The sequence below is a fragment of the Aspergillus nomiae genome, assembly GCF_001204775.2.
Source record: "Aspergillus nomiae NRRL 13137 chromosome Unknown contig00161, whole genome shotgun sequence".
NCBI classification, from domain to species: Eukaryota; Fungi; Ascomycota; class Eurotiomycetes; order Eurotiales; family Aspergillaceae; genus Aspergillus; species Aspergillus nomiae.
The window spans coordinates 19,231-42,255 of record NW_015378216.1 but is presented as its reverse complement, the minus strand read 5'-3'; the positions used below and the strand labels follow the sequence as shown (position 1 = coordinate 42,255).

Here is a 23,025-nt window from a genome sequence, read left to right as displayed (position 1 = left end):
CTCTATTCAAGCATCGACCATTAATTGCTCCCCTTCATCCAACAAAGTAGTCACCCTGGACAAGTCCGAAATCACCTTGTTACCGTGTCCAACAAGCAACAGTTTCTCAGCGTTAGCTGGCAAGCCGAGATACGTCGGTGGTTCTCTCTCAGGGAGTCGGTTGACCCACTCAACAAAGTCCCGGATACCAGTTGTGCTGGGGAGGGTCAAACATTCGTCATTCTCGACGCCGGACACCAGTTTGTAATCATCCTCAAACGCCACTGGGGTGAAGAAGCTGTTGACCAAGCTTTCCAGTTGCTGGAAATCGCCAATGTCATCGACTTTTCCGCCGTATGTCTCGGTCACAAGGGTGCGCATCATGTCCCATGGGAGTTTCTGAGGTGCGACGTTGGATCGCTCCTGGGCAACGCTGTCGACCCAGTGATCGATGATAAAGGCGCAGCATTCATACTAGAACGCACAAGTAATGTTAGCTTTGTTTTGATGATATGCATGAGAAACAACTTACGTCGCTATCATTAAACTCCCAGAAGCCCTTCCAACCAAGGTTAGGAGCATAACGAAGTCTCTCCTGAACAACAGCGTGCAGGAAGCAAAGCAGAAGATAGACACGTGCCTTCTCGACTGGAGGCTTGCCAGCCCTTATGGACAATGAAGACAACGAGTCCTTCATATTTGCACGTACACCGGCGGGCTGCTCGTACATGAGTACGCGTGAGGCACGGATGAGGTTGACAGGGATCTTAGGGCTGGACTCCATCGAAAGGAAAAGCCTAAAGTCCTTGTGGGGTTTGAGGGAGTCAAGCCGCTTCTCAAGGCTCTGCAGCCATGAGGGTGCCAGGTGTACGTTCTTGATCAAAACCCAGGTTCCTGCAGTAGCGGCATTGCTGATTGCCTTATCGGCGCTCTTCAGGCCTTCATCAGAACCCATTGCTATGTTTGCACAAGTCGCCTGCATGCGCTCAACCAGAGCATCGACCTTGTAACTAGCGTCGAAACCTGGACTGGAGCTAAGAGAGATTGGAGTAGTTGCGGTCACTTGATCAACGATATCCTTCAAGTCGGTACTTCCCTCGAACAATTCACGACCAAAGACGGTCTCAACGAAGCGCTCGGCAGTCGGCACAAACCTATCCATCCTACACAGCTTCACAAGTAACAATGATCGGAGTAGCCGGTTGATAGGCTCGGTATTCTCTTCCCAGACAGCCGGGACAAAATTCTCTGCGAGCTCTTCGCTGAAGAATTGGTCCCATTGTTCTGTGGGCACCTCTGAGAACTTCGATTTGAAGATCGTCATGTTGGAAATCCTGCTCATCACTGGATCTTTGAGCTCAGGAGTTGTTGATAGATCCGCGCCCTCTGTTGATTCATCGAGGATGATGTCGATGAGGTCTTTCTCCATGGGGTATGGCGCGGCTTGTGCTAGGAGCATAGCCAGTGTGATACGATCCTTCTGGGCGAGTCCCAGGGAAGTTCGCTGGTAGGTTGTGATGAACAGATCCCGGAGAATGATCTGGACTCGGGCGGTATGGTCCTTCTCCTGAGCGAGACGTTTGTTGTGATAAAGGACAGAGTGGAAAATATCAACAAAGAACTGAAGAGAAAATTGATAGAAGTGGTTGACATGATGTAGTTGTTCTAATACAGCAAACACGGCGCTACAAGAGCGGGCGATAATGCTGTAATTGTGCGTGATATTTTCCACTTCGGTCATTACACCCTCAGTCTCCACCATCTTCTTCGAGATCTCTGCTGCCTCATTCTTCAGGGTCTCGAGAGTCTCGATAACATTGTCATCGTCCAGTATGTTACCGCGGGACTCGTTCAAAGCCTGCAAGAGTCTCTTCTCAAGCTGCCGAAGGTGAATCTTGAACTCTCCTTGCAGTTTGACTAGGTCGGTTCGTCGCGCGTCAACATCAGGCCGTTCAAACTTCAAGACTTCATTCAGAGATTGGGTCTGCAAACTGCTTTGAGTGACTGTGAAATTGACAAAGGTTGTCCGACTGCAGACGTCTGGCGGGAAAGTAGCAGACGGATCTCTTGTTGACAGGAAAAGCTTGAATGAAGGTGAGAAGTCAATCTCCTGTTTACCGAGCTGTATGAGGACACGACCTCCAGTCTTCTGATATTCCTTGTTAAGAACATGGTTGAGGATTGGGTCCAGATACTCGGCATCTTGGATGAGAATAGGGTTTCCGAAACGGAGGGCGCTCTCTAATTGTTTGACAAATGAATCGTCCAAGAAGCTGGTAACCGTGAGCTTCCTCTCCGTGCTTTCCTTCTGCAAGAATTCGGTAACACGACCAGAAGGATCGATGATCAGAGGGTATCTGTTGTACCGCTTCAGGACAATAGCGTTCTCAGTGCACAGATCATCAACAGGAAGTGAGTGGTCTTGCCAAGTTAAGCGCTCATCAGCATTCGAGAGGTACTCGGTGATCGGGTTGTGAGGCTTGAAGCTGATTCCGGATTGCACAAGTTGGTTAACCCAGTCATCAATCATAGCCTTCCGGAATTGCTGATCGTAGAATCCTGCATAGGCGAGGAAGGCTGCAGCAATGAGAACATCACCAACGAGAGTGTTGATTTGTGTTTCAAAAGATCTGCTTCCTTCCTCCCATCTGGTGCGTTCAGACGCCAGGCTGTCGAGCAAACGAACGCTCCTGTCAACTTTAAACTGCACTCTGGACATCTCCGTCTTAATAGCCTGGGTTTCACTAATGAGTGCGGCGTATTCCGCTTTGTATGTGGCAATACTGCTTTCGAGATCCTGGATAGTATTCTCAATGGCCTGCGCTTCGGCTTTGGTATTCAAGGCCTTCTCTTCCAGTTTGCCCACCTCTTCACGCAAAGGCCCGACGCGGTCCAAAATCTCGGAATAATTGACCTGAGCTTCAACCCATTGCACTAGGGGACCACAAGCCTTACTGGCTCTGTTAACCCTTTCGTAAGTGAAATCCTCATTAGAAAGGAAATCATTCTGCATCCGAACTCGAAGGTTCCTCGTCATCTGTTCTTCGTTATTGTAATTGACAATGCTGGCAATGAAATCATCTCTTCGGACAATGCCTTGAATGGTCTTCCAGCTGTCGACCCTGTGACCAAGTAGGGTACACACAGCATCTAGAGCAAGACGGACACTAGCTGGGGGGTTGCCCATGGAACGGACTTCGGTAAGATGCTGACGCTTGATATTGCTCACGCTCTTCTTTGCTTCCAACACAGCGGGTTCGGCGCGAGCAAGATCATTGAGTACAACTTCCTTGCGGCTGGCCACCTCTTGTTCCTGCTTCTCTAGGGCTGCCTGTACCTCAAGAGATGCCGCTTTGCGTCGTTCCGCTTCCTGTTGATCAGCCACCATGCGCTGCAGTTTCTCATTCGCTTCTTTGTCTTTCTGTTCCAACTGTGTCTTCTTCTGTGCAAGACTGGCGCGAAGATCACTGACTTTATCGACAGTATCTCTCAGTTTCTCGAGACCGACATTCAAGTGTCGTTGCTGCTCCTCTAGGTCCTCACGTTTCTCGTTGAAGAGTTTCACATAGTGAGCGACAAAGTCAAGATAATGGCGAGGTGTGAGATATGTGGTCTTGCCTTGTTGCTTTTGCAGGCGCTGGTTGAATCGTTGCAGAGAGTGATGTATATAGACCATGGCGTTGACAATAGCATCCCTGTGAGATGCGGGAAGACTCAAGTCTCTGTAAGCCACAGGTATGCTATCAGGTGCAATGAAATTGGGTTTGTCGAGATCGACAGACTGTGTCAGTTCCGAACCGACCTGGAAGAGTGCCTGGTCTGACCAGTCGCCCATCCAGTTGAGCACGCATCTGTTGAACAGGGCAGGACTTGTAGCGGCCTTGGACGATAATCCTTCTTCAGGAGGGTTCATGGTGAAGACCACATGCAAGTTCTTGACAATTTGCTGTGTGAACCACTTGTAGAGCTCTTCTTGTGTGTCAAGGAGCAGACCCTGACGCTGTGCGCCCTCTTTACATGCTGTCATCAGAGATGAAAACTCATCTCCTTCAAATAGACCGGGCACCTCCGCGTTGGCTAAGAGGGTATTCATGCGCTCGAGGAAACCAGAGTCAAGAACGTTCGATTCATCCATGATAAAGCAAATCTTCTCGCCTTTACAACCGGCCCTGCGGAGGACGATTCTCAGGTCGTCATCAAAATCTTCGGAAGAGTACTTTCCGTGAACCTTGATCTGGAATACCTTCAATCCATTCATCCATGCAACAAAACGAGATAGAGTGGTTTTACCACTTCCGCTGACACCGATGAGAATGAGATGACCTTGAGGCTGGCGGAAGACACGATCAATGCGTAATGCATGTTCCAGGACATCATTGAACAACACAAGGGGAACATCGACTTCTTCCTCACAGAATGTCTTCAGCCGTGCTTTCACGAAGTCACGCAATCGCTCCTGCTCCACAGGCACGTAATTCTTGGAGAGCCAGTTAGAGAATAGGATCGGACCCTTTAGCGCTTGTTCCTCATCGATGGTGGGGAAATTATCAAGTGCAATGCGCCTGATTGCATCAGAGGTCCAATTTCTCTCTTCCTCAGTAACAAGTCGATCCTGGAAAAGACGCAAAGCCTCGTGCGCCCAAATCCGAACCAACCCTTCTATCGAAAGACTCTCGAGAGGTTTGATAGCTTCATACACACCACGAACCCATCGAGTAAGTTCACGAGGCGAGTACACGTAGTGTGGCTGGATCTTAGCAGTAAATCTACTTTGAGATTCCAGGTAGAACTGCACCATGGCTTTTGTAAGAGACTCAGAGTAGCCGCGCAATAGGGGAAGGATTTTCAGAACCGCGGAATTGAACGTGCCATAGATCTGCGTGAGTGAAATTTCTCCAGGATAGTCAACCATAATCAATGGAGAATGACGCAAAAATCTTTCCGCTAGCGGTGTACGGCCAGCATCAGTTGGAGGGTTACATGCCCCGACGAACTGAATCCGATCCAAGGTAACCCATGTTTTGTCCGATGTCCTCCAGAAACCATTCTGTTCAACAAGCTGACGCAAGAATGTAATGGCGCGCTGGGTTCCGTACCGATCAGGGGCTGGAAGGTTGATTTCATCGCAGAAAATGACTAACCAGCGACCGATTTGGTTCGGAGACATGATAACGCCATTAAGCGTCTTCCTGTACTCACAATATTGCTCAAACGTCTTGATCAAAAGGTCAGGGGTTGTAGCGCTGGAAAAGTTAAGACCGACAACCTCCATGTTGGGAAGTTTACGAAGAGCTGCAAACAATGTCATGGTTTTACCAGAACCTGGGGGACCGCAAAGCAATAATGGCTTATGCTCCGCAAGCCAGGAATAGAGGACATCTTCATGACGAACGGTGTCGACTGTCGGGATCACCACATCAGTCTGCGTGATGGAATGGGTATTGATTTCGATGGTAGGGACTTGTGATTGCCAGCTAGACCACTCAGCCGTCGGCAATGTAACGTCAAAGTCGATGAGAGACGATGAGCCGTCAAGTGGCAGGTCGGTTGTAGACAGCGCGGATACAAATTGCCCGAATGCCTGGCGATCGACCAGTGGACAGTCACCCGTAAATGACCATACAAGCGCAAGGAGCACCTTCTTAGAGATGTAGGATTCTATCTGCTCAGAGTCAAGCGGGAAATCAACATGCTGGATATTGTACTCTAGAACGTTCCTGCAAGCCTTGTTCAAGAGACTGAACAAGGTATTGAGGGCACGAATGTCGGTGAATTCCATGATATGGTTGTACTTTTTAGCCTCCTCAAGAGATTTCATAACGATGTCGCTGCTCTGCATGACGTGCTTGAGGACGTTGGAAACCATATCCTGCGCATCCTGAGTTTTGATAGCAGCTTGGCCTGCAGGGGCGCTGTCGTCATCCAAGTCCTCGAAAGTTCTTGTTCTGAGTGACTCCACGTAATTGGAAATCATCATTGAAGGGGTGACGGTATCGTCATTGAACCATACCATACCGCAACGACTAACTGTTGCCAGGGTTGCGTATTTAAGCGTCTCGACTTCAAACATGATGCGTACATTTGGAGGTAGGTTCAGACGCTCTCCGTTAGGAAGGGTCAAAAGTTTGTTGTCATCAAGAACACTGTTAAGGTTCTCCACCCATTCGGGGTCAACATCACCATCGAATACGATCCAATGTCGTTTCGTATCTTCACCTCGAAGGTTGTCGACTATCTTCCTCAAGATGCCTGTGAACAATCCATCAGTCCACTCGCGCGTGGTGCTGTCAAGATTACCATAAAGCGCCTCCTTAGACATGACTTTTGAATCAATGATATGGGAGACGCCTTCCACGCCTTCAGTTCTTTGCAAGGCCTGGAGGAGGATCTTCCATGCGGCAGATTTACCAGAGCCAGATTTACCAACCATCATAACACCATGATGAATGCTCTGGATTTGGTAGAGTTGGAGCGCCTTCATGATCCACATCTCACTGTCAACGTAGTGCAGTTCTTGGGCAATCTCACGAATAGCCGCTGTAAGCTTTTCATAGTTTGCAGGCACGTACTCGACTCCAGCGAAGACATCAGATTGAATATTTAGCATCGTGTCAACATCTTCTCGTACCAATTTGGGGGCAATGGTTTCCCGAAGACTTTGGACGATGATTTGGGGCTCGATAATTTCATCAGGACCCAGCTCGCCGTCATTATTGGCGATACGAGCACGCTTGAGACCGCCCGAACTAACCAAAACACTCTTTAGAGCACGCAAGCCGAAATCGTAATGAGCTTGCTTTGAGAGTTGTGTGGAGCAGCGGTCGAAGAAAGGCACGGTCTGTGTTGACAAACGCTTTGCCTGCTTGAATCCCTGCGAGAAAAGCATAACCTCCGCAATTAGCTCTTTGTCAGGCTTGGACATCGCAACACTTCTGAACAGTTTCTTCAGGTTATCAGGCAAGTTGGAACGTCCTGCATAACCCGGATTCATTGTGATGAAAATTCCTGTATTGGGGTTGACTGATAGTTGTCTACCAACAAGCTCGATTTGTGCCTTTTCATCAGTTTCGCCGTTCTTAAGACCGATTTGGATATTCTGGATCTGCTGGGAGACAGCTGAAAGGATTCGTTCTTCCAGACGGTTAAATTCGTCAAAACAGCCCCAAGCACCAACTTGACAGATACCAAGGAAGATTCGGCCCATAGCCTGGAAGTCAAAGGTATCGTCACAGCAGAACACAAGAGTGAAACGACCAAGTTGAAGACCTAAAGCTTTAACTGATTCGGTCTTTCCGGTACCGGCTGGCCCATAAGGCGAACCGCCCAATCTTTGACATAAAGCTTGTGTGAGCGTCAAGAAACACCGGTCAGTAAGAGGTGTGCGGACGAGACGTTCAGGAACTCCGAGATACTCAAATCCGTAATTCAATTTCGCATTCGCCATATGAACGTAGAGACGCTGGAGGAAGTCACCCTCAGGTTGATAAACATAGCGCATCTGGAGCAACCAGAGATAATGCACGGGGGTAGTAGCATTGGATTTGATGAGCTTTGAGATAACGTCTCGCTGATGAACAAACTCGGTGATCATATGCTCGCATTTCTTTCTGCTGATTGCGTCTAGGTCACCAAGAACAGTGGCAGCCAGTAGTTCAAGTACTCTAACTTGGGAATCATATAGTGCCGGCAGAGTAGTTCCGCCGTCCTCCAAGGACTTCTGTACAGCATTAGTCCAAACCGCTTGACTTGCAAGAACGACAATCTGGGCGGGATAGTTGGCAAGGAAGTCGTTGAAAGCACTCTGATCAACCTCAGTAGCATGGTACAATGGTTCAAACTGCTCAACTGCCTCAGCAAGCAACTCCGCCAGCGTTAATTTCATGTTGGTTTCAATGGCAGTAAGCCAGTCATTGATTCTAGGTGTTTTCACGAGATTGATTTCTTTCTTCAGTCGAACTTCTTCGCCCTCCTTGGAAGTGAAACCAACAATATTATTATCGTCATCCATGAGGACTCCTGACAAACCAGCAAACATTTTCTTGAAGTGCTTCGCCACACGGAAGATGTCATTGCTGTTGCCGATAATTTCGAGAAGGTCCTCGTCTCCAACGAAGTAAAAGCGGGGGAACGAGACACGCTCTCGTTCTAGGTATTCGCCCAATGCCTTCTGGATCTTGTTTAGCAGCTCAGCCAATCTCTCTAGTGACTTCTGTACACCGTTGATGGCAAGTACATCAAGCACAAAGGGTGACTTGTAGACCTTCTTCATTACAGCGAAGAACTCCGAGTTAATGTTCTGGAAGCGGCTTGATTCCAGGGGAAGAAGATGCTTGATGTCCGCGTTACCAGTGAAGACACCTTCAAGGTACACCCATTGTCTCTGGACGTCAATCCACACGTCAAACAAGACATGGACACGGTTCAGCTTGTCTTCCCAGGAAGTAGCTTCCTCCTCGAACTCTTTGAAGTATGGTGAATGTCTCATCGCTTGTAAAGAATTTAAGTTCTCGCTACACTTCGCAAATAGATCGTCGAAACCACGGATTAGGCGACACTTGTTCTGATAATTGACAAGATCAAGGGAGTAATTTTGCCACGTCTCTCGGACAGACTTTAAGAACTCCTCCAGTGCCATTTCACCTTGGGCTTGAGCGATGATATTACGGATTACTGACTCACTAGCAGTAAGTTGTAGATCCCACACATCACCGAGGGTCAAAGAGACAAGAGAAAACCTCTGTCCAGGTTTAAGCGATTTGTAGATTTTGTGCCAGTGCCTTTCCCGAACAGCTTCAGATTTCATATCAGAAAGCAAGGGGTTGACTTTCAGGAGCTGTCTGAGAACATTCTGAATATGCTCAAAAGCGGCATACTGGCGCATCCGGCTAGGCATCTCCTTTGTCATCTTTATTAAACCATCGATGGACTGACGGAGTTTTCTTGGCTGCACGCTTGTCCAGAGCATGTCCCTAAGGTCGTTCAGACTCTTCCAAATGGTTGATAAGGCAGCCCAGACAGACATGAAATCTTGAACTTCCTCGAGAATTGCCGGCAAAGCAGACTCAACACCTGCTGGGAGATCAAGAGCCTCTTTTGCTTTGGATACCATTTCATACTCAGATTGGAGACCCTCGAGACGCGATTGGAATGAACTCAAGGTGCGAGAGGCTTCGTCAGGCGGAATGGTGCCAGACACAGGCTTCTCATCATTCCACTGGGCGATGACTTCGGTGATCTTGTCACCAATAACTTTGTCCTCGGCAACGATTTTCGCACGCAGCCCCTCTGTTTGGTCCTGGACGATTTTGCTCTTACGTGCAAGTAGTTCGTTTAATGCTGCCCACTCGCCATCGACATTTTCCACGTGAAGCCAGTCGCTGGGGAATTGATAACGTTGGCGTGCGAGTGTAGCCTGGCCTTGACGGAAAAGATCAACTTCAGGCTCCCATACCTTTGCCTTACGCTTGCACTGTTGCACTATAGTAATGAATGAGACCGCATGTGCGGTTGAAGCAGCTTCCAGAGTCTGTCCTTCCAGGTCACGCCGTGCAGAGGCAATCTCAGAATGTACTTCCCTCATTCGTCCACCCAGCTTGGACCCGAACCTCAACAGAATCTCGTGTTGCCATTGGTCGTACTTGGCATTGACTCTTGTCTGAACCTGCTCGTAGTCTATCTTGATATTGCCGAACGATCTGCTTACTTCTGAAGTGTCGAAGGTAGCTCGGCTTTTCCTAATTTCTTGAAGCAACTGAAGCCATTGGGACAAGTCATCCCCGAGGATATCATACACTTGTTCTGACCGTAGATCCCAGAGTGATTGGAATTGCAGCCATTTATCAACGTAATCCGATACTTCCTTCAGTCTAGCCTCGATAGCATTGTAAACTTGGTTGAGCTCATCGGTACAATGCTGTGGGAGATTCGCAAAGCAAGATTCAGACAGCTGAACCTTCTGCACGTCGATCGAGATTTGATAGCGGGATGATTTAATCTTCTCGAGGTTGCAAACAACACCCAGCCAATTGTCAAATTGCGAGAACCAGCTCGCACGGGCGAATTGCAAAGGAGGGTCAAGGTGAAGGACTTGATTCCGCATAGAAATCTCATGGACGAGCTCAGTGAACTCAATATTGTAAGCCAAGGCTTCTCCTTCACCTGTAACGAGCTGCTGACCTCCGTTCAGTAGTTGGGAACTGTGCTCTCCATTCTTTGCTTCCTGGAAGGAACTTATCCATTCACGTATAGCACGGTGGAGGCGGTCGCGTAGAATGGCCTCGATCTTTTGGTTCAGATTCGCGACCCAGTATCCAAGGTTTACATAGTTCTCCAAGTTCAGCTTATCTACGGCGACTTGGATAGCGTCCAGACGCTGCTTGAATGCCGAGGCATCATAAGGACAAGTTTTTAGTTCGTGGATAGCCTTCTGAATATTCTCGTTGATAGAAGCTAGGACAGCGGTCTTGGATTGGAGAACAGACGCTGATCCTGCAAATTCACGAACAAACTGGACATGTTTGCTTTCCCCCCTGCTAGGTATAGTAGATTCAATAGCACCATTGGCCAATGCTGACTGCTTGACATGGAGCTCATATGAGTGAACGAACGACTCCCACCGAAGCGGAATACCTTTCACAATCATGCCTTGTGCATCATTCACGTATCCGTTCAGCAGGATTGCAACCTCTGTCATAGACGCAATGGAACGGTTGGTTTGCAGCAGGGTACGAACGCTCTCCATCAGACTGATAGCGAAGGGGTATACACGTTTGGCTTCTTTGGATATATTGCTAACAGCATGAGGTACTTGGAAATTAAGCCAGATAAGGTTTCTAACTTCCTTGAACAAAGCGATAACTTGAGCATCGAAATTAACCGTGAGCTCCAGTGTGTTTCCTGCAGCTCGGTTGCGCACTATATTGAACAAGCGACCAGATATCGTGATGTGGCGTCTTTGCACGTCATGTAACCATGATTCAAAGACCGGCCGAGTATCAAGCTTCTTCCGGAAGAGGTTGCTCTCAGCTTGAAGCTTCTGGCCTTCAGAGTGCAGATGCCAGTCTTCACCCAGCACATCTTCGACTTTACGCATATAAGCATCGAGTTGGCGTTCGATCTGACGTGCCCACACAATAGCACCGGATACCGGAGGAAGGTCACGCAACTGGGCCATTGCGTGCGCCTCTGAGTGGCCATACTGTTGCTTGAACCGTTCGTGTAAAGATGAGATGTCCTGCTTCACATTATCGATAAGTTGCGTCTGGTACTCTCCAATTGCACCTCTGATCTTGGGACGGACAAGGAGTGCATTGAACTTTGAGAAGACACGAAACATCTCATTGGCATTCTTTGCTGTAGCAAGACGGTCCCTGAGACGAGCAATGATTGAGTTCTCCACGCGGGATGTGCGCTCATTATATGCAATCTCTTCCTGTATCCATTGTTGAGTACCCTCATCAGATACATCTAGTACATCCACATTTTTCAGAGCAGCGTAAGCCTGTGCAACTTCTTCGACTGCATCCACATCACCAATTTCTTCGACAATCACCGCGCCATCAGAGCTAGCTCCAGCAGCCGGTTCTCCTGTGGAGGAACTCTTCGGGCCGAGAACGTTCACGATCGTCCTCTGAAGCTGTTCGTGATTCACTCGGAAGGTGTTGATATATTTCAAGCGCTCCTGGGTCTTCTCGTGGCGTGCGGCGATCTTGATGGGAATGAATTTTTCATTTCGGCGCCTCGTAGACTCACGGGCGACGTTAGTGAACTCCTTCAGGTTTTCGTCCCATGTCCGCCAAATTGCCCCACAGGTCTTCATCAGAGAGCGGAATTCGCGGTAATCCAAATGCAAAATGGTCCGGCCATGAAGCAAGGAATGGATCTGGGAGTCAAGATCACCGGATATAGCTTCAACAAGTGCAAGGGCTCGTTTGATTGGGTAGGGGCAGATCTTCAACTTCTTGTTAAGGTGGTTGAAAATCAGATTAAGGGATTCCTGCACCTTCTGCAGAGTCGTAGCAGAGAGGAGTTCATCCAGTGGGAAGTCCCGCATCAGTTGGTTGTACTTTTGGACCAGATCGGCAGCCTCCCGCAGACCAGTGTCGGCTACAAAACTAAGAGTAGCCTGGTATCGCTTCGCATGGCGAAGGATGTCCATTGTTAACGAGACGCCATCACTGCGTAGTTGATTCTCGATTCCTTCAAGTGCAGTCTCCATGGACAACCAGAAATTGATCTCCTGAGCTGCTGATCCACTATCAGCGTCACGGGACATCTTGGTAATTGTCTGGATGGATTTGATCCAAGTGTTCACATTGGTCTGGATGCTATTGATAAAAGTACTGCTCTCGAGGATTGTGGGATCGATCAACTCCACTGAAGGCTTGACACCTCGCTTTTCAGCCTCTGTCAGAGCAGCTTGAACGACCTCGTGGAGCGGCAAACTGAGCGCTGGAATCTCAACATTTTGTTGCAAGTGTAAAAGCCCAAGCTCCAGCTCTGCAAATTTCTTCTTGGTCATTGGAACGCCAGTCTTCGCCTCCGTATCTGTCCTGGGCTTTGAACCGCTAGCTGTGTCCTGGTTGCGACTGTTGGCTTCGAAATACGGGCTCAACCCATGGTGTACCAAAAGGTGAAGAATCTCATACGGAGACAAAGAAGTGTTTTGCTGGGCTTGTGTGTTACTGAGAGAGGCTGGGCCAGGGAAGTTCATCACCTGGATCTGCGAAGATATAGGGAGTGCCGGATCGATAGCGGCAGGCCGTTTGATGAAGGCAACTGTTGCGACCGTCGTGGAAGAGGAAGAGATTTCGGCGGAGAGGTTATAAATATAGTGCGTTGACAGAGCTACGATGAGTTAGCTATTCGTTAGCAGTAAAGAAAAAAAAATCAGTTTAATGCAAGTCCATACCTTCTTCATCTACACCAGCCGCCTCTTCAGACCCTACCAGGTCTTTCTGCACGTAAAGTGCGACCTGGGATTCGGAAGCAAATCGCGTACATCTTTGCACAGTTTCATTATATTTAGCCTCTGATAGCAAGCTGCCAGTCCTTTCTAGCTCAGTTCTCAGAGCTCCCAAAGTCACCTGCAGCACATCGCTCAAGTACTGGATTATGGCACTTGAGTCCACAAAAGCTGCCTGGGCTGGTGCGGATACGCCATTCGATATTCCGGCAGAGGCGACTTCCATGGCTACAACACCTTATGAGAATAAGCTCGCGGTGATCATGGAGGATCCGAAGCAATGAAAACGGTGTCGCTTCGGGTAGAAACAAGTCGCGACAATACTCCGGACGCAAGGTATGCCTGGAAACAAACGGAAAGATCGAGTCCGGGTGATTCGAGGAGAAGTGAAAGAGGGGGGTTTACTGCAATAGTAGTCAAAATTTCATGCTCTGTTCTCGATTTCGGACCTGTCTTCTCTCTGTGTTAATCAATAAATTAGTTTGGTTTAGGAGCTCGGCGCAGTGGGACGCGCGTGTTACTGTCTACTTCAGGGGCAATGGGAGCTAGTCCATATCGGGATTAGCAGATACGGTCAATATCTGGTCTAACGGTAGGCAACCCATGGCAATCTAAGCCTGAGAACTAGTCTACTACTTTGTTCAGCCTCCCAAGTAGTTCTTGTTGCAAAGCACGGAGACGTCTGTCCCATTATGTGTAAATTATTCAGAAGAGATGGCCATCTATAAGACCAGATGCTTACATGAATTATCAATCATGCTCACTGTTTTGGATCTTACCCACATCACCACCCTTCCAATTAAATCGCGGTTCCAATATCCATGAGCTGCAAATCATTTGCTGTTCGGCAATCACAATGATACTTCTCGCGAAACTCAGATGGCGCCATGTTTTCCAGGGCGGTCAGGGCTTTCTCACTCGCTTTCACCTTGGCATAACGGCCGGATGACGCTGTTCCTTCTGCAATGACAACTTCATGCACAATGACAGCAGCCAGGACACTCACCGTGCCTCCATCTACAGCAGGTATCTCCCCGGCTTTCAGACAATAATTTGTACAGCCGTACTCATTTGTCAGTCGATTTTGCAAAAATGTCTAGTTTTCATCAGCCATATCGAAACATTAACAATCGTAAGAATAGTCTCACGGTTGGGTGTTTGTTAGCAAAGGTGTCGTATATGGTCATATCATGAAAATATGACTTCACATGACGCTGGAAGAAATCCTCTACCACACGGAACTGGAAGCCCGAGTCAACAAAAGCAGCGCCTAGGTACGCTTCAACCATGTCCGGCAGGCACTGATGATCAAGATTAGTTGAGCACTATACCGGTCTCGCAAAGTACTCCGGAGTATCTTCTTACCTTGGGCGGATCCTTTGATACCAACCAATAATCCACTGCACCTTCACTTTCGTTCTCTGCGGCTTGTATCTCCTCAGCATAGTGAGTAATTTGTGATTGCAGTGGGTTACTGAAGTGCCTAAGATGGGTATGGAGCCCTAGCTTAACAGCTAAAGCCCCGAGGAATTTGTTCGATACCATCGCCATCTATAATATTGCAGTCAATAAATGCTTGGTAGTCAAAAGTAGCCGTACACTTACTTTATGCTCCGTGAGCCATTGTGGATCCTTGTCCGGAAATCGGTAGAATAAGTCATCTACACAGACCATATCCAACAAAGAGTCACCCAGAAATTCGAGTCTCTGATAGCATGGTACTTTAGCCCACGCCGAAGGGTATGATGGATGAGTAAAAGCTGAATGCAAAAGGCGAGGATATTTGAAACGATAACCCAGTTTCTCCTCAACCTTACGGCCAAGATCCAGCTCATATCCGTCTGGGCTCTGAGTTTGATACTTCGGCAACATGTAAGATGAAGCATAATCCGCCCAACATAAGGCCTTATGGTTGGTACTATCAACAACAGCAGTGACTGCTTTGACAGCCATGTCAAACCGATTATCTAGCCCACCTGAGAGCAATGATGCTCCGATCAAGGCTTCGCAAACGTCCGCAACTGTCTTTTCTCTAAGTGCATGTTTGCTCTCCGCCGAAATCTTCTTGCTGTGGTCTCTACCATGAAGCAGGGTTAAGCCGTCTGGGTACCATGTATGCCTACGGCTTCCTGTCAGCTTATGGTTCGGTGCGTATAGACAATTTCATACCTTGAAAAGCCTCGACTGCGGATATACTGGTATAACTCCTGCTTTAGAGCGGTGTTGAAAAGGTTTTTGTTGCATATGAGGCACATCCGGTTTACGTGAAAATCGAACTCATCGTCATCCGGGTTCTGCACAAAGAGAGAAATTGATGTTGCCATTTTTAGGAAACAATCTCCTAAGAACTCTAGGCGCTCATAGTTTTTCCCCATCCCTCTCTGCACATGTATTTGTTGCACTCGATGCTCCTCCGTGTTATCGGAGTCTTTCGTAAAAGCCTCCAGCGCATATTCGGGCTTCACGGATAGATTCAGGGTTTCGCAGCCTTCGAGGGCAATCAAATATGCATCCAGCCTGCTGATTATGGCCGGAAAGGCAAGGCAAGAAGCAGCAATTTCCTCGGGGATCTAAGTAACGAGTCAGCAGCTGATTGTTGGGTTATATTTGATAAAAGGCGCTCAACTGACAGCGGAAATCCTCAGTGGCTCTATGCAGATAAAACATCTAGTTTCGACGTCCTTTTCGATATCTGTCATCTTGTCCAGGAGGTTTCTCCGTAGGCGAACCAGCTCGGCTTCTAAAACAGGTTGCTCCCAGTTACATCTTGACAAGAACCCTGCCCGTGAATTTTTTGAACCACTTAAGGTATAACTCATGATGTTCTCCATAAATTTGCGGCGCAGGAGAAAGGGTGGTGGCGGATCCGAAGGGTGTAGTGTGTTGTCAATGGCCATGGTGAAGTACCGATATCTTCCGTCCCACGGGTCAAATACAAAACGATTGATCAAAGCGTCCGAAGATGTTTGCAGTGTGAAAGGTATCTCCTCATTTTGATGCACAAGAAGTAGCAGTTCCCAATCCGTCAGAGTCTTTGGATCACTGACCTTCTTGGACTTCGTGGTCCCTGCGGGAGCAACCCAGTATGGCAATTTCTCGGGTTCTTCCTCGTAGGTCTTGTGGAACACATCGTGGAAAATACGAAATGTGAAGGTTGAAAAATATTCCAATTCCTGCTTAGATATATGTAGAACTTCGTCCAAAGATTCAAGAGCGACTATGGTCCCGATATCATCATCTAAGAAGATGGTGAATGATGGAAGATCAGGTAATCTCTCGCGAGTGAACAAGATTATGCTTCTGTGTCGGCGTCTGAGTGGCTCTGATGGCTTAAATGATATAACAGTGGCGTATAGCTTTTCTGGAAGGCTACCCTGTTGTTTCTTCCAAAGCGAAGGTTTCGATACCATGCCGTATTGGTTTGTACGCGAAGAGGTGATGGCAAGCCTCGCATTTCTCATGGCAGGCAAGCGCCTATGGTAAACTGAATTAAAGTGATCATCGAGCAGTTTGTGTTTTCGGAGCAAGACACAAGTATCGAAGGCTGCGGACTGCTTTGCAGTGGATTTTCTCGATGCAGGAATTCCAGTGAGCCCTCGAACAGGTGACTTTTCCGGTAAGATGGCTTCACAAACGAAACTGTTATTCTGTGGAAGCACCACATATGTAGCATGAGCTGATGTCTCTTTTTCGTATTGCTAGATAACACGGATATCTTAATTAAAAGTTCTTCGGTATCAGTACGGGACGATGGTACTCACCAGAGAGCTAGCATAGCGTGCGAGAATAGCAAGGGCAGAGTGGTAAGTCAGCTTCGCGCCTGTAGCCTTGATCACAAACGTTCGCTTCTCTTCTTCACCTTGGAGGATTGAGTCTAGATCGCTGTCAATTCCGTGAAGTATTCGGTCCTCTGGAAGTGTTTCACAGAAACTCTGCATAAGTTTCTAATATTGGGTTAGAACTATCAGCCGTATATCAGTTTTTTACACTTACTTCGGCCTCCCGAACCTCGACCAGTCGTGCTTTATGATCAGTGTTGTACCTCTCAATCATACTTGCATACTGTGTGTATTGGAGTCAGAGTTTTTGGACATATCAGTGATCAGGTTCTTGTCTTACCGTCGAACTTGAATGTCTAGCGCGACCACGACTTTGCACATACTGTATAAGAGTATTGTATAAGTCGAATCTAATCTGTTAGCATAAGCGAACCTACAATGTGGTGATACATACCTAACTACAAGATTGCAGTCAGGAATATCGAGTCCTTCTTCGGCTACTGAAGTAGCAAACTTTTACTTGTTAAACCTGTGGACGGACGCAGAGGGCTAGTGTTACTTACCAAGCAGTTAATCTCCCCACTCCTGAATTTCACCAAAGCGAGAAACTGTTGGCGAAACGACACGTTCATTCCTACTATATCGCCAGATCGGACACCAATCAGCACACCAGGCCGTAGGTGAGGTATCTCTAAAGTCGAGAAAAGGTCGAATAACATCTTGGCAGTGTAACGCTTCTGTGTAAAGATGATACATTTTGTCTCCGTTGTATGCTCAAAGTATTTGGTAAGCTTTTGGCGTAGAAGTTGTACTTTAGGGCTCAGTTCACTCGGACCGTTGGGGCTATTCAACGAATGATTCTTGACAATATCACTAGCTTCCTGTATCCTTGATATTTCCCTGAGAGCGCACTCGGGAATCTGTGATGATATAGATTGGGCTAGTTTTCTCACATTTCCTTCAAGCTTCGGTAACACATCGTCTGCTAAGGCGTGCGCCCATGCACGATCTGCGCAACATGGTCCCAGTTCAGAACTAGCCTGTAACGTAAATCTGAACACAGGTTGCAAAGAGCTAATGTCACCAAAGCGGGCTTGCAAGATCTGATATAGTTTGGTCGCGAACGGCGGATTGAGCGTATCGTATTCCCAAGATTCCTCTATCGGACGTCTGACGACTTCTCTTAATAGACTAAGTTTCGATGTTGTGGCAATCTTGCTGTCTAAGAGAGCCTCCAGTTTCCTATGGAATGTAAGTTAGGGCGTTGTACTGTATACAGCAGGACATACATAGCTGATTCTATGATATCGCCCTTGGTGTCAATAGGCGACGCTGTCATTCCAAAGATTCTTGGACGCTTTGTCGGGTCTGCTTGGAGATATGATTCTCTTATAATTCTGTAAAGAATAAGGGCATTATCATCAGCCTAAGTATGTTTTTCTCTTTTCTCAGCTTTGCCAAATACATACCGTGCGTAAGGATGGTCTTTCTTCGTGTGATGGGCTTCATCAAAGATGAGAAGGTTAATTTGATCCATTCTAATGTGTGAGTTGAGTAGACATTGATTCAATATCTCTGCGGTACAAACTATCACCATATTTTTCTCAAAATGATGGTCCCAGGTCTGTTTACTCCAAAGGTCGGTGCCCATAGCGCCAAAAAAGTGTGCGACATTCTGATCTAGATTGTTGCGCAAGACGGCCGCCTGTTGAAAAGCAAGCGTCACGCTGTCCACCTATTTGCAAATTAGCGCCTCCCAAACAGCTAGGCGTTGCATGTATACGAACAAGGAAAAACGAGATACGATGTGGCATTCCGTTAGCGCGATCGATCAACTCATTGTGGATGATGTGCTTTAGCAAAAGCACGGCTATCAAGGTCTTTCCAGACCCTGTAGTACAATTAGGCGAAAGGAAATTGATGAGATTTATTGAGTTGGGCCAGGATGCACGTACCGGTATCGAGAACCGCAATGGTATTCTGTGACTTTGCCCTTTCAAAGAGTTCTACCTGATATTCTCTCGGGTCAAGCATCCCAGTCCCGGCATCTTGTCTTGCTACCAAGCTTGCTGTAGACAGTTCAGCGTCAGGCAAGTCAAGCGTGGGTCTGGCACTATTTCCGGTGACAGTATCAGCTCGTTCAAAAAGCCTAAGTATAAATCAGCTATGGGTGGCAAAGAGCTCTGGGCCAGAGATCGTACAGAGCTTCGAACTTGGCATTTTGGAGTCTTTTCCTTTGATAAGCGAGCTTTTGAGTGGGTATTCGTTCGTCGTCTCCCGGATCTTCTGAAGAGCTGTCCTTTCCTTCAGTTGGCTCAGTTGTAGAAATAGTCTTTTCCTCAGACAGATTCATATATGAGGGGATCCTGGGGCTTTGGCCACTGACATGGCCAGCTAGACTCTGTGCCTCTGATGATGGCATTTGGGCTTTGCCTAGATTGCTCAGAAATCATACAAGGAGAATCAAACGGACGTGTGCATTGGAATATAGTACAGATTGGTACTTGGTGACTGAAAGGAAAGGCAGAATAAGTGGTACGATGTTGTGAAAGAAAATTTCCTTCGAAGTGAATAGGCTTACACCACACTGTGAAGTGGAGGAAACAGTAAGTACTGGAACTAGGTAGCAGTATGGGTGTCATGATGTTACACTGCCTAAGACTGTCTAGTAAACACATGGATTTATATAATGTAAAATATGTCATTTTTGAAAAATCTCTCGTAGTTAAGTAAACCTAGCTGGTAAATTTTCCTTTGTTGGTTAGCTTTTCAGCGATAATAAACAGAGTCAGAAGGTAGACGGAAGTCTACAATAGATTGTTGAAGAGACTTTATAGTATATACTCCTGCGAAGTCTGCCTATACCCCATCAACATTAAATGTGTTTAAATTGGTGGGGCCTGAGGTTCCGATGGCGCGGAGCGGACCCATAATTGACCTTAAACTATTTCTATAATTTTATTTTACCCCTCTCCGCGGAGCTCTGTTTTATGCGGCTTTGATCTTTACAAGCATACTACCCCGAACCCCGACAATGGAACAACCCCAGAACCTTCGCGCGATTTTTGCTGCTGCAAAATTAGAGAAGTCAGCATTGGAAAGTCGCTTCGATACTAACACAGATCAATATCGCAATGATGTCAATGCCACAATAGCCAAGCTTGAGGAATGCGCACGGCTCGTTGCGGTCCTATCGTTATTCAGCTCGAACGAGCCGCTGGAAGATATCGCAACTGGGGATTTACCGTAATCTTACCCACTCATCGTTTCTATATCCTGACCCAGACTAATTTCTTCCGGTTCACACTAGGTATCTCACGGTGTCATACCATCTTGCGGAGCTCCTACAGAGATCGTACAACTCAGACCGCGTGTCTAGCCTTCGACGTGCACTTGAGCAATACGAAAGATACCTCACGCGCTTGGATGATTATGAATTACTCAATGATAAGGATAAGAAGCTCTATGAACGGTATACTGCGAACCCGGCGTCCTTTTCGCTGACGCCTGTCAATGACGCCGCTGCCCGGAGAGAGGTGAAGATAAATAGGTTTAGGGAAGAAAAGGAGCTCAAACAGAGGCTTCAGGTTGGATAGACTCCACTTTGAGGAGTTGGCAATTTTGCTGACGTATCTGAAGTACCTCTCGGATAATCAAAGCCGGCTCCAGACCGACGATGAAGATGTTCGACAGCTCTATATTGCAGAGATCAAACTGTATACTCATCAGACGTTTCAATCCTTGGACCTTCTTTCACAAGAGCTGTCTATGCTATCGTCCATTCGCAACGCGGCACCTACCCATGATCAAATCCCACCCGAAGACACTAGGCGCCGGAAGGACGCCCAACACTCGGTATACTCTGAACGATTGGATCCTCCCATTTCCCAACTGTTACAAGGAGGCAAGTTTGGACCGATATTGAGTAAGGATGGGAAACCATTGCAGCCATTTACACTACTTGATCGGCGGACACAGCTCCAGCAAGGTGTTTTCCGATCTGGTCACAATTTACCTACGATGACTATCGACGAATATCTCGAAGAAGAGAAGAGAAGAGGCGGCATTATTGAAGGTGGCGAGAAGTCTGGTGTACAAGAGGAAGTTGATGAGGACGATATGGATAGGGCTGATGAAGAAACTATGAAAGCTAGAGCCTGGGATGAGTTCACAGAAGCCAACCCACGAGGCTCGGGAAACACCCTGAATAGAGGTTAATATCGATTGGATCATCTGTTTCCCATTTAGTTCACTCTCATATCATAATTTCGGGGCCCCAATTACCCTGTCTTGCGATGCTTGTTAAGATCTATCTATGACATTAGGATTCTTTCGTTGTCTGCCATTATCATCTCAAGACTCAAGAAACGTAGTTACAGATTATGTATTTATGGGAGGGCGACAGGCTTCCATGTAGTGCTGCTTTTCAATGGCACGTCTGAGATTTTCTCAGTTATGTACAGTTGTCCGTCTAGATACAATTTCTGAATCACGGAAAAGACCAGCCCTCCGCCACAGGACGTCTATCTATACATTGTTATGATCAAGCCGCCTGCTTATTACGCTGGATATCCTCGAGGATCTTCCCTGCTCCCTTGACTACTAATTCCTTGGCAACAGTCACGCCAAAATCCTCAGCAGCTTGAACGGAGTCGACATTTCCATCGATTTCGACCTCAGCGCTTTCCTTACCATCCACGCTGACAACGATGGACCTCATTCGGAGCTTCTTCGCACCGTCGGAGGATTTAATCCATTCGGTTTCAACCCCAAGTGGCGCACTGCAGCCGCCTTCAAGGTTCGTAGCAGACTTCGCTCCGCGGTGCTGGCAAAAGTCGTCTCATTATGACCAATATTGTTCAGCATATCACGCATCACCTGATCATCCTTTCGAATTTCGATGCCCAACGCACCCTGGCCGACTGCATAAAGCATACCACCGTTTTTCGAGTCCAGGTACTGCGAGATGCGATCATCGAGACCTAGTCTAAGTAAACCGGCGGCTGCCAGGATAATGCAAGTATAAGGTGAATCTTCCGCATCTAGTTTGGAGAGTCGTGTACCGATATTCCCGCGCACATCAATAACCTTTAGGTGAGGGTATTTCAAGGCCAATTGAGCAGTACGGCGGATGGAAGAGGTGCCGACGGCGGATCCTGCAGGCAAATCGGATAAAGACATGTTCGGTAGCCCTTTCTTGATGACCAGGACATCCCTGGAATCTTCACGCTCCATCATAGGGCCCAGTGTACACGCGGGGGGTAGGGTAGTTGGTACATCTGAGGACAGTCACTCTATCAGCGTCCCTTGCAACATTGTTATTAAGATACGCGGATAGCAAACCTTTTAATGAGTGAACAATTAAGTCCACATTGCCGGCCATTAAGTGTTGCTCTAACTCCTCTGTCCATAGGTTCTTAGTCGTAAATTCTCGAAAAGCAATGGTTGTGTTCAAATCGCCGGCAGTTTCCTGCGAGTGTATTTTGAATTCATAGTTAGGGTAAACCTCCTTAAGTGCCGAGACCACCAGATCAGTTTGCGAAAGGGCAAGTTTAGACTTGCGAGTCCCAACGGTGAATGTTTTGCGCGATGAGGGGTTGGCGGCGCCAGAGGCGGGGTTCGATGCAGAGGCCATGGCGACACTTGAAAGCGAGAGTATTGCACTATGTCCTCTCAAGAGTACAGAATCTGCGAAACTGCTCGTAAAATGATAATCCCTCCGAGGAGAGTCGGTTAAACGACAGAGCAATATGTAATGGGAGGAGGAGTGGCGTAACGTCAGGCTGGAGGCTGCCGAAAAACTAAGGTTGGAGCCAGAAATGGAAGGACAAAAGCGGTAGTAGTACTGTATTGTCTGTATCGTATCGGTAATCCGAATAAATTCCGACTGATCTTATATGGAAGATCACGAGATCACCGGAAAACGGACAAAGATAAGACGGAAGATACAACACAAACGAACTAGAGATCAAAGAGTTGACAGTTGCTTGTGAATCTGTGTAATATTAGATTTCTTTACCTGGGGAAGATTTACCCATCGCTGAAACACAGGCATCAGCCTTCCTTCAGCCTTTTTCCCCGGATTTGTGACAGACGGATTTGTAGCCACACGAACCTCGGCATCGGGAGACGGCTTATCACTGGCGATCATCTCCCCAGAGTCACGGACTTCATCGATGGGGTTCTGGAACCGTCGCCTCCACTACCTTATAACCGACAACCTTCTTGTACTTCCTTAGGAGACCGCTCCTTTCATCTCCCTTCCTTTCCTACCACTATCCGGTCCCTCATACATTAAAGCTG

General features: G+C 47.5%; 4 protein-coding genes across 4 annotated transcripts; 1 reads left to right on the top strand and 3 right to left on the bottom strand.

The window, feature by feature from the left end:
• Positions 1 to 6: 6 nt before the first annotated feature.
• ANOM_006332 (dynein heavy chain) lies at positions 7 to 13,169 on the bottom strand (the record flags this gene model as incomplete). The annotated part of the gene is made up of 3 exons (XM_015551588.1): positions 7 to 453; positions 512 to 12,825; positions 12,890 to 13,169. 3 exons carry the CDS (start codon positions 13,167 to 13,169, stop codon positions 7 to 9), a joined length of 13,041 nt encoding a protein of 4,346 aa, XP_015406272.1.
• A 573-nt stretch (positions 13,170 to 13,742) lies between these two features.
• ANOM_006331 (putative RNA helicase/RNAse III) lies at positions 13,743 to 19,144 on the bottom strand (the record flags this gene model as incomplete). Its single annotated transcript, XM_015551587.1, has 16 exons — positions 13,743 to 14,039; positions 14,092 to 14,244; positions 14,309 to 14,494; positions 14,549 to 15,062; positions 15,113 to 15,513; positions 15,574 to 16,641; positions 16,705 to 16,887; positions 16,937 to 17,005; positions 17,063 to 17,132; positions 17,177 to 17,235; positions 17,286 to 17,964; positions 18,012 to 18,119; positions 18,192 to 18,457; positions 18,510 to 18,613; positions 18,678 to 18,871; positions 18,924 to 19,144. The coding sequence occupies 16 exons, from the start codon at positions 19,142 to 19,144 to the stop codon at positions 13,743 to 13,745; spliced, it is 4,572 nt and encodes a 1,523-aa protein (XP_015406273.1).
• A 612-nt stretch (positions 19,145 to 19,756) lies between these two features.
• On the top strand, positions 19,757 to 20,940 carry ANOM_006330 (IGBP1/TAP42 family protein; the record flags this gene model as incomplete). The annotated part of the gene is made up of 3 exons (XM_015551586.1): positions 19,757 to 19,968; positions 20,033 to 20,309; positions 20,362 to 20,940. 3 exons carry the CDS (start codon positions 19,757 to 19,759, stop codon positions 20,938 to 20,940), a joined length of 1,068 nt encoding a protein of 355 aa, XP_015406274.1.
• A 325-nt stretch (positions 20,941 to 21,265) lies between these two features.
• On the bottom strand, positions 21,266 to 22,525 carry ANOM_006329 (porphobilinogen deaminase; the record flags this gene model as incomplete). Its single annotated transcript, XM_015551585.1, has 3 exons — positions 21,266 to 21,547; positions 21,601 to 22,001; positions 22,066 to 22,525. Coding segments are annotated over 3 exons (1,122 nt in total), but the record flags the coding sequence as incomplete, so codon positions are not given.
• Between the last annotated feature and the right edge of the window lie 500 nt (positions 22,526 to 23,025).